This window comes from Oncorhynchus mykiss, chromosome 24 (assembly GCF_013265735.2).
Source record: "Oncorhynchus mykiss isolate Arlee chromosome 24, USDA_OmykA_1.1, whole genome shotgun sequence".
NCBI classification, from domain to species: Eukaryota; Metazoa; Chordata; class Actinopteri; order Salmoniformes; family Salmonidae; genus Oncorhynchus; species Oncorhynchus mykiss.
The window spans coordinates 840,885-856,869 of record NC_048588.1 but is presented as its reverse complement, the minus strand read 5'-3'; the positions used below and the strand labels follow the sequence as shown (position 1 = coordinate 856,869).

Genomic DNA, 15,985 nt, shown 5'->3' with positions numbered 1-15,985 from the left:
GCATGTTAGTCAAGGTGTGTGTCTGGCTATGGTGAGCCTCCACCATCAGCCTCCCAGTTGGTCGAGACTTTACCTTTCTCTCTCCGTATCACTGTCAGTGTCTTTTTTTTCCCCAGATCGCAGAGATTTGGAGGAAGCTCCGTTATGCTCCCCGAACAAGCTTGTCATTTTCAGTTTTAGCCACACCCCTGCAGAGATCCTGCCCATCTCCCTGGTGTTTAAAATACTAACTCAGAACAATAGCAACGAATCCACGCTTAATTAAATTAATGAGTCCTTCTTGTCAATCTTGGATTAATGGCCAATAGCAACCTCGTAAGAATGATGTGAAATCTGAAGGGCTGCTAATGTGTTTTTCGAGGCTGTCGGTATATGGCGAAGGGAAGGGGGCTCATCCAGGCATCCTGAGGGGAGGTAATTTGCACGGATCAAGGGGCAGGCGTTACAAAGTATAAATACTGTGACTTCAATAGCTGATCACCAGCAGGTTGGAACTCCGCAGCAAGAAGACATTTGGCGGAGATCTTATACATTTAGCTGCAGCACGAGATACAGAGTTGGCAACAACACCACCTTGCATTTAGGTCGACTAAAATAAACACTCTTGATGTCTTAAGCTGTGGTGCAACTGAGAGAGAGAGAGAGAAAACGAGAGAAAGCGTCAGAGAACAAGACGGGGAGATTTCTTGGAGCAGTGATGGAAGAACTTACCGCATTTGTGTCGAAGTCTTTTGATCAGAAAGTGAAGGAAAAGAAGGAGGTGATCACGTACCGGGAGGTGCTGGAGACCGGATCCGCGCGTGCCAGGGAGGGTGTCGCCAACGAACCGAATCGCGAGGAAATGAACGATATCGCTCGGGTAGACGCGCGATCGCCAGGCAGGGAACCGGACATGCTGGGACCAGAGAGGACCAGGGATGTGGGAAGCCCGAAACCGATCGATGGTAAACTAGCCTAATGCTATGCGTTCATACGGTTTTCTTATGTGATTTACTCAAATGTAACTGCTTTGAGGTTATACAAAGTTAAATGTTCTTGAATTATATTTTAGGAATATCCCGTGCGCTAAAACAATAATAACTTTGACAAGCATGTCGCGTGCCTAGTCAAAGAAAATAAGCATGCATGTTTTTGTGTATATCGCTTAGAAAAAAAGGGTATACGTTTATAGGCCTACGTGCATGGTTTATCATTCTTTTGTATTTGGAATGTTTCCCAATTACCGGGTTGGCTTCAAGTGACTGGGTGACACTAAAATTAAGCTTAAGTTTATAGCCTGGTTGTTGTCATAAGGTGTAGTCACTGTGTAATGCAATGTTGTGTGTAATATCAGGCCCATAATTGAATTAGGTAGGCCTATCCGGTTAAGTGCTTTTCTGTCTGAAGATAAATGGTATAGCATGCTTTTAAAAGATCAACGCATTTATTTTGGAATTTACTAATTATCATGGCTGGTCACTGTGTAACCCACTCTGACGCTCGATGCAATTTCAGTAGCAAGAAGAAAGGTGTTGTAGAGATACTCATCAACCGCATAAAGACAAAAAGGCTGGATAAAAAAATATGGCTATTTAAATGATCCAATAGCACTAAAATCAACAGGCCTAGCAGAAATGATTCATATTAATCTGGTGTATATGTATTTTCAATAATAATTTCATTTGATTATGTAATAAGTAATTATACATCCTAATAATAATCATACTTTTTTTTAAATAGAGTATTAATAACCCAAGATGTTGCTTTAAAGCATGCAGGCTCTTTCGCTATATCATATTGATCACTAATTTCATTGGCCTAAAAAAAAAAGAATTGCCTAATTGTTCCATTAGCTGGGATGGGAATCTTTTACATCTTCAAACGTTAATCACAGTCGTTTCACTTTATACAACCGTGGAGAGTTGCATTGGGCAGATAAAATGAGATGAACCCCACACTTGCATACCCGGTAGGCCTAAATCATATCCTAGTGGTTACAATACCATTGTAGTGACATCATGAAAATATCAACCGAGCTGTAGGACACAGGAAAACCCTAACTATGATGAGCGATCGGACGTACAGTAGTGTGCACCTTTATGCATATTTATTAGGAGTTAATAATTGAAGACCTTTCTGTAGGACCACGAAACATTCGAAGCTGATATTTGTGTAATGCTTGGGAGGATGGATCCACATGTTCGCTTTAGGAAGGTCGTGTGATGCCTCCTCCTCTACCCTTGTATAGCTGAGGCCTTTTTCCTCACCCTCATTCATTTGCTGCTACCCCTCTCTGTAGGTACCACGCACATGAAAGAGAGAAAAGAGGACACAAAGCAAATGGAGGACGAGGCACAGACTAAAATCAAGCAGAGGAGAAGTCGGACTAACTTTACACTGGAGCAATTGAACGAGCTAGAGCGGCTATTCGATGAGACTCATTACCCTGATGCCTTCATGCGCGAAGAGCTGAGCCAGCGGTTAGGGTTGTCCGAGGCTCGAGTACAAGTAAGGGGCTCTCTATCTTATTTTCGTTTTTACTCTGTGTGTAAAGATATCGTTTGTTGCTCATATTAGGACTATTTTACAAAAGCGAACCCGATGATGTTATGCATGCTGGCTAGAGAGGAACAGTTGTCCTCATGTTCTCGACTATACTTTTAAGCACAGAGGGAAACCATGTACCAACTACAGGTCTCTAGAGAATGGGGTTTATTGACATGTTTCTTGTGGCTTGAAGTTATTTGGGATTACATTTTTTGGAGGCATAGCACCATTCTAAAATGTGATACTATAAGCAATTGAGCAACATTTTATCATGGATGTAGTATTAGCCTGGCAAAAAAACTCACATTAAAATGGTTAAATTGATCTAATTTCATTTTCTGAAAATGCCGTGCGTGTGCGTGTGCGTGTGTGTGTGTGTGAGAGAGAGAGAGAGAGAGAGAAAAGTAAGAAAGATAGAAAGAAAGAAAGAAAGAAAGAAAGAAAGAAAGAGAGATGTTGTTCCATTAAAAAAAATATAATAAAGCTATACAGAATCTCAATTAGGGCCTATTCTGCGCTCCATATTGTGCCAAGTTTTAGATTACAGTTTTGTTAAAACTATTATTATACGATTATTTTGATTAAGAAACGCTTTTTTAAATCAGATATTCAAATTCCTGAAGAAAACAAACACAATATTTGTCTTCGCTTTATTAGTAGCCTATATGTTGCTCGCACGAGATACATCTGTCTTTTATTTTTTCCACCGGGAAAGACCATCTGTACTACTGAAACCCAATAAGCCGTTTTGGAGAGGGGGGGCTTCAATCTCTGTGTAACGGGAGAAGAGCGACTGAGCCGGGCAATGACAATGAACATAGACATCGGTTCTGATTTGATTTATCAAACCCCATAATATCTTATTTCAGCCTCTTTCATCTCTTATGCCTTGGCCCAGGGAGACAACGGAGCGAGTATTTATTCACTGAATATGTCGGTTCTTTCTAAAATATCATAAAACGGGCCCAAAAGACCTCCCTCCCCCAAAAAAGTTAAAGCAAGCGTTTTTTGCAACGTCTCCCGGCGAGAGTTGGAATTTTACCAAGGCGTATTGTGTCACAAGCAAGGCGAGTGCAAGGAGCACAGCTCGAGGATTTACATAAATTATGTATTATTTTCCTCCCAAATCAAGATCTGCCGCTCTTTCTATTTTCAGTACATGATGTAAACGACCATGCGATTTATGAGGCCCTTTTCTAGCCACAGTTGCATGCAGGGATGAAAGGACAATTTCCTGCACAAAGGACAATTTATTTTTGTTTAAAAAAAGTAGTAACATATTTACTCACTTCATGGTGGGCTTCTTGCCTCTGTTTTCATTCTACGACCATAACATAAAGATTTATAATAAAACCAATAAGACACGAGATGTATGTTATATTGCTGTGTTGACACGGCTACGTGGTCAAAATGTGAGGTTGGAGCGTAATCTATATTGATAGACTTATCAATATAATTTCTATTCTATCCATAATGAAAAAGGAAAATTGATAAACTGTGTTGTGGGATAATTTATCCACAGCTTTGTAGGGGATTCAAAGTAGATTATCATAGTAATGAGACGCCTTATCTCCGTTCTAAGATAGCCTACTACTCGGGAAATTATGCTTTTCATGAACAGAAATAAAATAAAAGAGCTATCCTCAAAAAGAGCTTTGTGTAGGGCGTGTTATGGCAGTAATTAAACGAAACTGTAAAGAATGTAAATGCTTCAGTAACATAGATTTTCCTGCAGATTAAGGTAATTAATTTCACCAGCTATTAACGAGAGAGCCTTTCTCAGATCGCGTTGCTCAGATGTCCAAAGCCGTAATCACATGCTGCTATCCGATATCAGAGAAGCAATTCGGTTCTTCTGGGACGCTAATCTATAGAAAGATGAAACCGGTGCTGAGAAGGTAAATTATTTTGGTCCAATATAGCCTGCAAATGTCGAACAAGCGTGTTTACACCGCTATAATATGATAATAATGTCCCACCATCTCATTGTGGTCTACTTTCTTACGTTGTATTTAGCTTGCCCCCTTGTTGTAAATGTAATAATTAAAATCTGGTGTTAAGCGCCTGCATTAATATTTCAGGGCTCCTTTGGGATATTTTTTTTTCTGCGGTTGTAGTCATTTTGAGCGGAATTACACATGCCCTCACAAGCAGCTGCCAATCACGGTCACTAATTAATTTCTCTCCCCGCAGGTTTGGTTTCAGAACCGGAGGGCCAAATGCAGAAAGCAGGAGAATCAGTTACACAAAGGTGCGTTTCTATTATTTGTCCACCTGCAATATCCTATTTTGGCGCGATGATAATAAGGGTTTACATTTGGAGAGGGATAAAAGAACATGTATGAAAACCATAAGCGTGCCTACAAATTGAAATGCATCAAATGCACAACGACTATAGGCCAGGGCTTTCCAACCCGGTTCCTGGAGAGCTACCGTCCTGTAGGTTTTCACTGCAACCCTAATCTAGCGCACCTGATTCTAATAATTAACTGGTTGATAAACTGCATCAGGTCAGTTGCAACTGGGGTTTGCTCGAAAACCTACAGGACGGTAAGCTCTCCAGGAATAGGGTTGGAGAGCCCTGCTATAGGCTATATATGCAAAACATCTAGATGGAGTTTTCATGGCAGTAGGCTCCCTGCATCTTTATCCTGTTGTGCTATTTTAACTCCATTATTTTGTATAATGGAATTATTCGTTGTTTTCAGAGTATAAATATTTGCCTCAATTATAATATGGAGACTATTTCCCTTACAGATGTCCTATCTTTTCTTCCAGGAGTTCTCATTGGAGCCGCGAGTCAGTTTGAAGGTTGTCGTGTAGCGCCATATGTCAACGTGGGGGCCTTACGGATGCCATTCCAACAGGCAAGTTACTTTGAAGCATGCAGTCTTTGACGAAACCAATCCCCAGACTGCTGTCTTGGCACAGGCCTTGTCCAAGTGGAATGGACAACATCAGTGTTCTAATGATAGGGGGTTACAAAAATCGTATTCAGGTAATCTTATAAGGCCTTTAAGGCTTGTTATCAGACCCTCGAGTGAATACCCATTGTAGCCAATGCCACAAAACATGTTGATAGAAAATCCCCCGGTTGTAAGGGATTTTTAAATGGTGTTCTCAAATGGTGGTAGATTTGATTCAATGGATATAGTGTACTGTATATGGGCTTGCATTAAACATGTTCTCCCTTAACATACAGACGGGTTGGATTCAATTCCATCTAAATTCCAGCAGAAAAGGACTTGAAATATGAATTGAAAATTCCCTTTTCATATTCATATTATTGGATGTAATGTAAATGGAATTGGACCCAATGAATACTTGATGAAATGAATACAAGACAGCCTTCCACAAGTTAGCTAATGTGTTTCTCCCCTCTCTTCCCCATCCGTGCGTCCGTAGGATAGTCATTGCAACGTGCCGCCCTTCTCCTTTCAGGTCCAGGCGCAACTGCAGTTGGACAGCGCGGTGGCCCACGCGCACCATCACCTGCACTCTCACCTGGCAGCGCACGCTCCTTACATGATGTTTCCGGGCCCGCCATTTGGTTTGCCCTTGGCTACGCTCGCGGCTGAATCCGCCTCTGCTGCCTCGGTTGTGGCCGCAGCTGCAGCCGCCAAAAACACCAACAAAAACTCCAGTATTGCAGATCTGAGACTCAAGGCCAAAAAACACGCGGCAGCTCTGGGACTGTGACTAGGCGTGCAACAAGGCGTCTATGGCGTCTAAAATGCCTACATTATTGACTGAGAGTAATCGACAAGGCAGTGCGACTTAAAAAAAAGGCTTACAAAGTGAAAGCAAGGACATATTTATGTTTTTTTTTTTTAATGAAGGACATCATGTATAACTATAGAAATAGGCTATTTATGAGATTAAACAAAGATAACAGACTGTGAAATCGATAATAATTGTGGATCTCAACGAAAAGGGCGGGAGATGATGTAGGCTACATTTTCACAATGCAACGTGGGAACTGCACCAACGTGAAACAAGGGTGTTGTCAACGAGCAAGATTGCCAAGAGGAACGATGCCGCTGGGACGTTCGATTTTTTTGTGTGTAACAAGTCGAACTATTCCGCGTTGTTTTTCGTTATTAGGCTATATTATTATTTCCTTTTGAAACTATAGAGGCTGGCCTCGCTATATTTCAAAAAAAAAATATCTGTAAAGGAAACAGCAGATGTTCGTGAACGGATAGAGAGACAAAAAAATACCCTTATGTGACAGGTTTTTTCTGTTTTTCTTCTTGTCCAAATGAAAACTCCTCTGCAGTGTTGCATGAATGTCTTTCCTCACAGATGACGTAATTTGAGTCGGTTCCATTTCACTCTCATGGCTCTCCCTCCATGGACATCAGACATACAGACACTCTGAGGAACTACCGAAGCTCTCACTTGAATGTCACAGTATTTGGACCTCATGGCTTCTAGCCATGCATGGATGTGTGAAATTCAAACATTTGCCACAAATGTTCCATTATTTTGTAAATGGTGAACTTCAGTTAATCTATGAAGTTTTATCCAATGCAATGAGTGAATTTGCGAGTGATCCGACCTACTGAAAGGGCAATATAATGTCACTTTTTAAGAACAACAAATATTTGGACAATAATTTCATTAGGCTATATGTGAGACGGTACGGGTCATATGTAAAATATGTTAATACACAAGAAACATGCATTATTTTTTATTTTTATTTTGTGGCTTATGAATGCATTGTGAGAGCATTCATGTTTTCTATTTTACTTTCCTTCCGTGTGTAAAAATAATGTGCATTCTGTAGGCTATGTAATGTTGATTTTTTTATAACAGTGAAAGTGAACGTAGCCTACCTGAGGCACGGATTTCTAAAAATATAGAAATTCTTTAACTTTTTTCATCACTTATGTGAAACGTGAACTCACCTAAACAAAATGTTTTCGGTTCATAGAATAAATCAACTGAAGTTTCTTTCTATGATAGCCTCTGTTTACATTCCTTTTTTCATTACATTTTTTTCTCTAGTGTGGGGTGTAGCCTGGTTTCGATGGATAAACATTTTTTTATTTTAAATTCATTTCAGATTGTTATTGCTGTATAATTATTCCATATTATTTTTACACTAAGGGTATTATTACAATTTTTTAAAATAGGCTAAGATGTATTATTATTATTTAGCCTATTACTCATACTACTTCTGCTACTACAATCGATTGTATTCAGGTCATAGGCCTAGCCTATACAGACTTTTATGGGAGGCTACATCAATTATTAATGTTTTGATATGTTTGATCCAGTTGTGTCAGGCCCGTTTAGCAACGTGTTATTTTTCTCTCAAGACCATAGACATCTTTGTCATAGTCCCTAACCTCTCCAAACCAATACATTATTCAACATTTTTTGTTATATTTCAGAGCTCTGTGGGAGAAGGTGTCAAATGTTACATTGAAGACGATAGTAAAGGTTTATAGCCTATTAAAAGACTATTGAATATACCGAAAAATCCCTTAAAAGACACGAAGACTGTTTGATGGTGTGTAATGCCGGTGTGTGGTCATTTAGCTGTTATGATGTGTGCGGAACTTTTCACTGGTCTAGCCTTACAGTTGTTTCTAATGTAGGCTAGTTCGTTTTTACACACATCTTTACATTTACAATACTTGCTTTATTCCAGATGCTTTCAAAATATAGCATAGGCTACATTTGAAATAGGTTCATTATTTTCTGAATTAGGCTACAATTGAAATATCCATGTTAGAATTGTTTTGCGGTGACCAAAATCATTATTGTCTATTAGGCCACTGTCACGACGTTGAGATTAATTCGTTTTGTTTTTACAGACAGATTGGGATTTTCTACACAGTTTTCTATGTTTAATTGAGAATGCGCGTCAACTTCCAGGACACATTTGCCTGAGTTGTTTCCGGACATCTTAACCGGCCATTACTGAGGATTTAATAAACACCTGACACGGGAGCCGATTTTAGAGCAATGCGGATCACATTACCAGCCGATATTTCCATACAAAACGCAATGTATTTTGCTATTAATTATTACCGCTCTCACAGATCCACTGCAGTCTAGAGGGCTTGGGTAGCTTGCCGTTTTGGGTTGGATTCAGACGCCAAAACTATTGAATTATTGATTCCTCCCCTTACTAGTAATGGAGGAGAGAGACGGAACTGCAAGCTCGTGCGCTGCCTTGGAACGACACCGTGCCTGCTAATTGAGGCGCGCGCACTTGCACTCATGTAAATGAGTAGGGCCATTCCCATTCCATGTCCCTGCTACATTAGGCCGTTTTTTAGTGAGTTAGACATAACCATTCTTATGACTTGCACGTGCTGGGATAGAAAAGGATTGTTTAAGAGTACAATTGTTTTTAGTTGATATTTGTATGTTTCTAGAGACTATTTCAATAGACCATATCTGGTCCATTACTGCTATGCTGGGGGTCACCATGCATGGTTTGCATGCAGCCTGTTGGTGTTTCTCTGCGGTCCTGCATTGCTCCCTCTCTCCAGGTATCCATATCAGTGGAGAGGTGGAGGGCCTGAGAGGGTCCAAGGAGACAACGAGACAGGGACTCAAGTGCTTTTCTAGATTAGCCATGGGGCGAACAACAACTCTCACCCTCCATTCCACACACTCTCAAGACACATCTCCCACACCGCCACCGAGGAGCCAGACACTCCTCCTCGCTGTCTGTCTTCATCTTTGCTGCACCCCATACCCTCCCTCCCTCCCTCCCTCCCTCCCTCCCTCCCTCCCTCCCTCCCTCCCTCCCTCCCTCCCTCCCTCCCTCCTATAATTCTCAGGCTCTCTCTCTCTGTCTCTCCATTGTTATCCATCTCCATAGATTGAATCACAGGACGGAGAGTTCAGCAGCAACGGTGTAATCAAGACTCAAGTGTCCTTGGTGCATGAAAAGACACCAGAAAACACATCACCACACCAGACAAGTCCCCCCTGGCAAAGACACAACACCAGTCCTTATGAGTCACGCCATGGCTGCATCTCAAATGGTACCCTAAAAGATCCTTCATAAAAAAACGTTCACGACCTGTTGCTAAATTCACCTCTCTATAACGCTGCTGCAGACAATTACATTGCTGTATCATTTCCTGTGTGAAGGCACTTGGGGCCGTTATCAAATGAGCCCTCGTTGAACAGTTGTGGATAAAATGTTCTTCGCTCACAGTGGTGTCGGTTTTATTGTCACATACACTGGATAGGTACAGTGAAATGTGTTGTTTTACAGGGTCAGCCATAGTAGTACTGCACCCCTGAGCAAACTAGGATTAAGTGCCTTGCTCAAGGACACATCGATAGATTTTCCATCTTGTCTGCTCAGATATTCCAACCAGCGACTTGTCAGTTACTGGCCTAACACTCTAACTGCTAGGTTACCAGCCACCCCTAATGGTATTGGTCAGTGGGTATGTAGTGAATGGTAGTTGGTACGCTCACAGTCTCACTGCAGAATTAGACGTTTCCACGTTTCTCCAAACATCACATTTAGAAGTTGCTCCAAAAGTGTTTTTGACACCCTGGGTTGACATCTCATGCTTAGTATCGTTCCGTTTCTCCAAACATCAAATGTCAAAGTTGCTCCAATAGTCAAATTTAGAAGGTTAAGGGTTAAGGATTATGATCGGGTTAAAACATTAAAGGGATAGTTCGGGATTTTAGTAATGAGGCCCTTTCTCTACTTTCCCAGAGTCAGGTGTATTTGTGGCTACCATGTTTATGTCTCTGTGTCCAGTATGAAGGAAGTTAGGTAGTTTCACATGCCAATGCTAACTAGTGTTAGTGTAATGACTGGAAGTCTATGGGTATCTACTAGCAAGCTAGTTAAGGTAAGGGTGAAGGTACAACAAATACAAATAAACAGCTAGTGTTCACCACTGGGATTGCAGCCAGGTTACCTGTGATACAAGTCAGTATTAGACATCCATCTATTTTTGAGGACATAGTGCGATTACGTGGAAACTGGCCATTAAGTGAACACTGTTACCTTGAAGTAGGTTTCAGCTTTGCTAGTGCATTGTGGATGGGGATGGCGGATGGGCATACACCTCTGCCTCTGTTGCCAGAAGTTGCATGTTTGAATCCAGGGAGAGAAAGATGTTTTTGAGATTTTGTAATAGCATCTGCTTCTGGTGCCAAAGGTCACATGTTTGAATCCAGGGAGAGAAAGATGTTTTTGAGATTTTTGTTTTAAGCCTATCCCAAACCTCAACCCTTACCTTAACCAGTAGGAGATCATGCCTAGCTTTAAGATTTTGGATTTAATGCCTGAGCATAACCCTAACCTTAAAAATTCAGAGTTAATGTCTAGACTTAACCTTAAACACTTTGAAATTTGAAGTTTGAGAAACATGGATGAACGTCTAATTCTGATGGGAGAGCTTGTTGGGTATTGAACACGCAACCTTCTGATCTAGATTTATGAGATTACGCCCATCCCATCTGTGTGTGCATCTGTGTAAAACTGAAGAGCTAAAATGGATGAAATCGAATTTTCTGAAGTTGCTGTGTGTGTGTGTGTGTTCCATGTCTGTGTGCGTGTGCTTGTGTCAGAGGCGAAGACGCTCGAGAGAAACCAGTAGGCCTTCACCCAAAAAACAAAGCTAGAAAAGGTTTGCAAAGGTTTGCCTTTGTTATGTATTAAGTGTGTTTGAAGAGCAATGTGCACACACGGCCAGACAAAAGACAACAGACATCAGGATCATCGTAAGATGAAAGAAGGACTTCAAAGGCATCAAATGGAGTGAAAGTGAAAAAGAAACCTCCCTCCAACAGCACACAGACCAGCAATTAGGCCTTCATATCACCCTGTTATCACACATGTGGACTGTAGGCCCGGGTGGTTAAACTGGTGTATGTTGTACTCATACGACAACGCAGCATTTACCCAATATATGATTTTATTTGGATGCAAACGGGGTGTTGTTTCACACAGATTTGAACTCTGCATGGAGAAAGAAAAAGAAAAGGATTGTAGAAGAAAACCATAGTCTCCCAACTCATTCTATTTGGGTAACTAAGTGGATACGAAACAAAACAGGGCATAGCAAAACAAAACAGGGCATAGCAAAACAAGAAGTCAGATTGTTACTCCGTGTCCTGTTTAGGTACCCCCGGGCCAATCTGCACATTTTTATGTACTCATTGTATTGATTTGTTATTAATTCATTTCCAGTTGCAGCTGGTGAGGCGATGGCTGCAGATAACACGTAGCTCAGCCTTTGAGAGAGACAAAAACAGCGGTGGGGAACTTTTGCGCTCTCTCAGACATTAGCCAGGCATTATGGGAAATTCTCCATGGTAGAATGGACACACACACACTATACTAAGGGTATAAAGACTTAGAACAATACCCTCTCGTAAGTGCTTGACACATACTCTTTCTCTATACCTCGCGAGTGTTTAAAGCCAATCAAATGTGTATGAGTATTATACCATTTCTGCTTTTCAATCATCTGATATTTGTGCACAGAGTTTTGAATTACAAATACTTTTTTCAGAACACCATGGGTTGATTGTAGTCCATGCTTCAGAATGTAAACCATGCTATTCCACAAAGGGAGACATTTGGCGTGTCCTTTGAAGTTGTGGAAAAACGTCATTTTGAAATGTCAAAAATGACAAAATACTACCTGTAAATGACTCTATATTTGTATCCGCATGCTAAATTGTCTTTTAATGAGGGGAAATCACCACAACTATCCTTCATACTGTGTTGTTAAATATCATGACAACACCAAAATACTGTCCAGGGGAGCTGTTAGTGGAGCGTGACAATTAATGTCACTGCATCTATCAACTCCATTTAAATAGGCTACAGCACACACAAACTTCCTCTCTATGGTTCCTCCATATGGGTGGCCGAAGAAACAACGTGGTGTTTGTAGTGAAAAAGATTTAGGCCAATTTTCCTTCTGAATACATGCCATTGTAGTTCCTTCCTTTTAGTTATTTCTGCCTATGTTGAGGAGAGAGAGGGGACAGTGGAATGGATGGCAGCAGTGAGGTGACACTTTTTAACAAATAGGATATAGACGCACCAGGGGCCTTTGTCATGCAGGTAATTTTATTCCCATGTATTTATTGATCCTGCTACCCCCATCTCCTCATTCTCACACTAGTATTGACAGGTGTGTCGCTATGGTAATTCACAGCGCCTGTGCTGGTTGGATTAATGCATAAAAGACAGACAGACACACACACACGCTTGTTATGGGATAATATGATGAGCGTGGTAAGTAATGTATAATGGTAAGGGCCCGTGTCAAGCTCAACATAGAGTGCTAGGTTGAGGGAGGGCCTGAGGGGGTGTCACTGGAGAAGAGAGAGAAGAGAATGCAACGAGTTGTGATGAAATGTAATGTAAATTGATGTCCCGAGCTTAGGAAGGACAGATAAAAAGGAAAGAGCTGCTTGGAAATGCATTACGGGGTCCAACTGGCTCTTTGAGGAGACAGGACTTAACAGGGGCCTCTGTGGCTCTATTGGATTACAATGTTGGCTCAACATTCTGGTAACGTCTAATTAAATAGCCCAGCATTAGCTTCCACCACAGTTGGGAGTGTGAGAGAGGGGCACTATCTCATTCTGAAATGGATGAAAAAATAGATCCTCGCGGGTTAGCCTGTACTCATGGTCTCTTATCCCCCCCCGGCCTTGTACACACACACACACACACACACACAACACACACACACACACACACACACACACACACACACACACACACACACACACACACACACACACACACACACACACACACAGAAACACAAAGAGACAGACAAACAGACAAGCATGCATGTCTCAGACAGAGAAAGCTAAGCACAAACTGGAGTATTTCTATGAGAACCCTATAAAACTCATTGTACATATGTTGCTTACATGAACACAGCCAATGTTTATTCAAAGGATTTGAGATTTGCCCTTGAAATTGACAAAACAATCAACAAATACTTTAGTCTGGTGGAAGGAAATGTCAATCCAAAGCTTTTGTGAAAGTATGTGAAAGTGAACGTTTTTTGAGTTCACCGCCAGAACACTGGGTGGCACTGTGTGCAGCGGACAAACTTTTCTCAACTTATCTTTTTTAATCAAAAGAATTCAAGGATGTGACACACGAAGGGGGAACTAATATCAAGTGAATGCAAAAAATACCTCAGACAAATTGTCTTGACTGTAGACTGTGTTCCTAAAGAGATCATTGGTTAAAGAAATCAAATGAAAGATTACATAAAATTCCCCAACTACGTGTAATTTTAACCAAACATTTGAAATATTAACTGAACTGAGTGAGGTACATTGGAACCCTCAAAATCTTTGACCAAGAGGGCCAAGGCTGGCAGAATGTTGGGGGTTGAGACGAGCTGAAGCAGGGCAAGGGTGATAAGAGGTGAAAAGATAGTGGAGTGAGTTAGAGAAGGAGGGGGGAGAAATAGAGTAGGTTGAAGTCGGAAGTTTACATACACTTAGGTCGGAGTCAATAAAACTCATTTTTCAACCACTCCACAAATTTCTTGTTAAAAAACGATAGTTTTGGCAAGTCGGTTAGGACAACTATGTGCATGACGCAAGTAATTTTTCCAACAATTGTTCACAGACAGATTATTTCACTTACAATTCACTGTATCACAATTCCAGTGGGTCAGAGGTTTACATACATTAAGTTGACTGTGCCTTTAAACAGCTTGGAAAATTCCAGAAAATTATGTCATGGCTTTAGAAGCTTATGATAGACTAATTGACATCATTTGAGTCAATTGGAGTGGTACCAGTGGATGTATTTCAAGGCCTACCTTCAAACTCAGTGCCTCTTTGCTTGACATCATGGGAAAATCAAAAGAAATCAGCCAAGACCTCAGAAAACAATTCATCCTTGGGAGCAATTTCCAAACGGCTGAAGGTACCATGTTCATCTGTACAAATAATTGTACGCAAGTATAAAGACCATGGGACCACACAGCCATCATACCGCTCACGAAGGAGACGCATTCTGTCTCCTAGAGAAGAACGTACTTTGGTGTGAAAAATGCGAAACAGTCCCAGAACAACAGCAAAGGCCCTTGTGAAGATGCTGGAGGAAACAGGTACAAAAGTATCTATATCTACAGTAAAATGAGTCCTATATTGACATAACCTGAAAGGCCGCTCAGCAAGGAAGAAGCCACTGCTCCAAAACCACCATAAAAAGGCCAGACTACAGTTTCAACTGCACATGGGGACAAGGATGGTACTTTTTGGAGAAATGTCCTCAAGTCTGATGAAACAAAAATAGAACTGTTTGGCCATAATAACCATTGTTATGTTTGGAGGAAAAGGGGGGAGGCTTGCAAGCCAAAGAACACCATCCCAACCGTGAAGCATGGGGGTGGCAGCATCATCTTGTGGGGATGCTTTGCTGCACGAGGTACTGGTGCACTTCCCAAAATAGATGGCACATTGAGGATGGAAAATCATGTGAATATATTGAAGCAGCATCTCAAGACATCAGTCAGGAAGTTAAAGCTTGGTTGCAAATTGGTCTTCCAAATGGACAATGACCCTAAGCATACTTCCAAAGTTGTGGCAAAATGGCTTAAGGACAGCAAAGTCAAGGTATTGGAGTGGCCATCACAAAGCCCTGAGCTCAATCCTATAGAGAATTTGTGGGCAGAACTGAAAAGGTGTGTGTGAGTAAGGAGGCCTACCAACCTGACTCAGTTACACCAGCTCTGTCAGGAGGAATGTGCCAAAATTCACCCATCTTATTGTGGGAAGCTTGTGGAAGGCTACCCAAAATGTTTGACCCAAGTTAATTTAAAGGTAATGCTACCAAATACTAATTGAGTGTATGTAAACTTCTGACTCACTGGAATGTGATGAAAGAAATAAAAGCTGAAATAAATATTTATCTCTAATATTATTCTGACATTTCACATTCTTAAAATAAAGTGGTGATCCTAACTGACCTAAGACAGGACATTTTTACTAGGATAAAATATCAGGAATTGTGAAAAACTGAGTTTAAATGTATTTTGCTAAGGTGTATGTAAACTTCTGACTTCAACTGTAGGTGCCAAAGACATGAGAGGTGCAAAGAGGAAGCACTTTGTCATTTTGAAGAAAGTTTTTAATGACAGCTTGTTTTCTTAAGGAGTACAGTGACCCCTTTAAAAGGTCACACGTAGCACATCCCCATGCAACACTGTCCGGACCAACAAGCTTATTAAACAAGCTCATATGTTGGGTTGTGATTAGGAAAGACAGTTAAACCTAGCTCATGAGACAATATAAGGTATATTCTTCAAGAATCAAAGGATATATCTATCATAACACAAGGCGAGACCCAGATGCAGATACAGGAGGCAGATGGTTGGAGTTTAAGATGTTTAATAATCCAAAAATGAGTTGGCAAGAGAATGGTCGTGGACAGGCAAAAGGTCAAACCAGTTCAGAGTCCAGAAGG

At 41.0% G+C, this 15,985-nt stretch overlaps 1 protein-coding gene across 2 annotated transcripts; it reads left to right on the top strand.

The window, feature by feature from the left end:
- Positions 1–244: 244 nt before the first annotated feature.
- LOC110503524 (short stature homeobox protein 2-like) lies at positions 245–7,488 on the top strand. 2 transcript variants are annotated; one of them, XM_036961891.1, is made up of 5 exons: positions 245–944; positions 2,279–2,487; positions 4,720–4,777; positions 5,284–5,393; positions 5,932–7,488. In XM_036961891.1, exons 1-5 carry the CDS (start codon positions 698–700, stop codon positions 6,223–6,225), a joined length of 918 nt encoding a protein of 305 aa, XP_036817786.1. In that variant the 5' UTR covers positions 245–697; the 3' UTR covers positions 6,226–7,488. The 2 variants fall into 2 exon arrangements, with proteins under 2 accessions (XP_036817786.1, XP_021437554.1); XM_021581879.2 differs by having other exon boundaries at positions 284–944; positions 5,305–5,393.
- The last annotated feature ends 8,497 nt before the right edge of the window (positions 7,489–15,985 follow it).

What these genes read in the sequence shown, in the direction of transcription:
- LOC110503524 (XM_036961891.1), top strand. Translation starts at nt 698, where the DNA reads ATGGAAGAACTTACCGCATTTGTGTCGAAGTCTTTTGATCAGAAAGTG. An exon ending in AAGCCCGAAACCGATCGATG is followed by an intron (nt 945 to 2,278) that starts GTAAACTAGCCT and finishes CCCTCTCTGTAG; the next exon opens with GTACCACGCACATGAAAGAG. An exon ending in TACGGATGCCATTCCAACAG is followed by an intron (nt 5,394 to 5,931) that starts GCAAGTTACTTT and finishes GTGCGTCCGTAG; the next exon opens with GATAGTCATTGCAACGTGCC.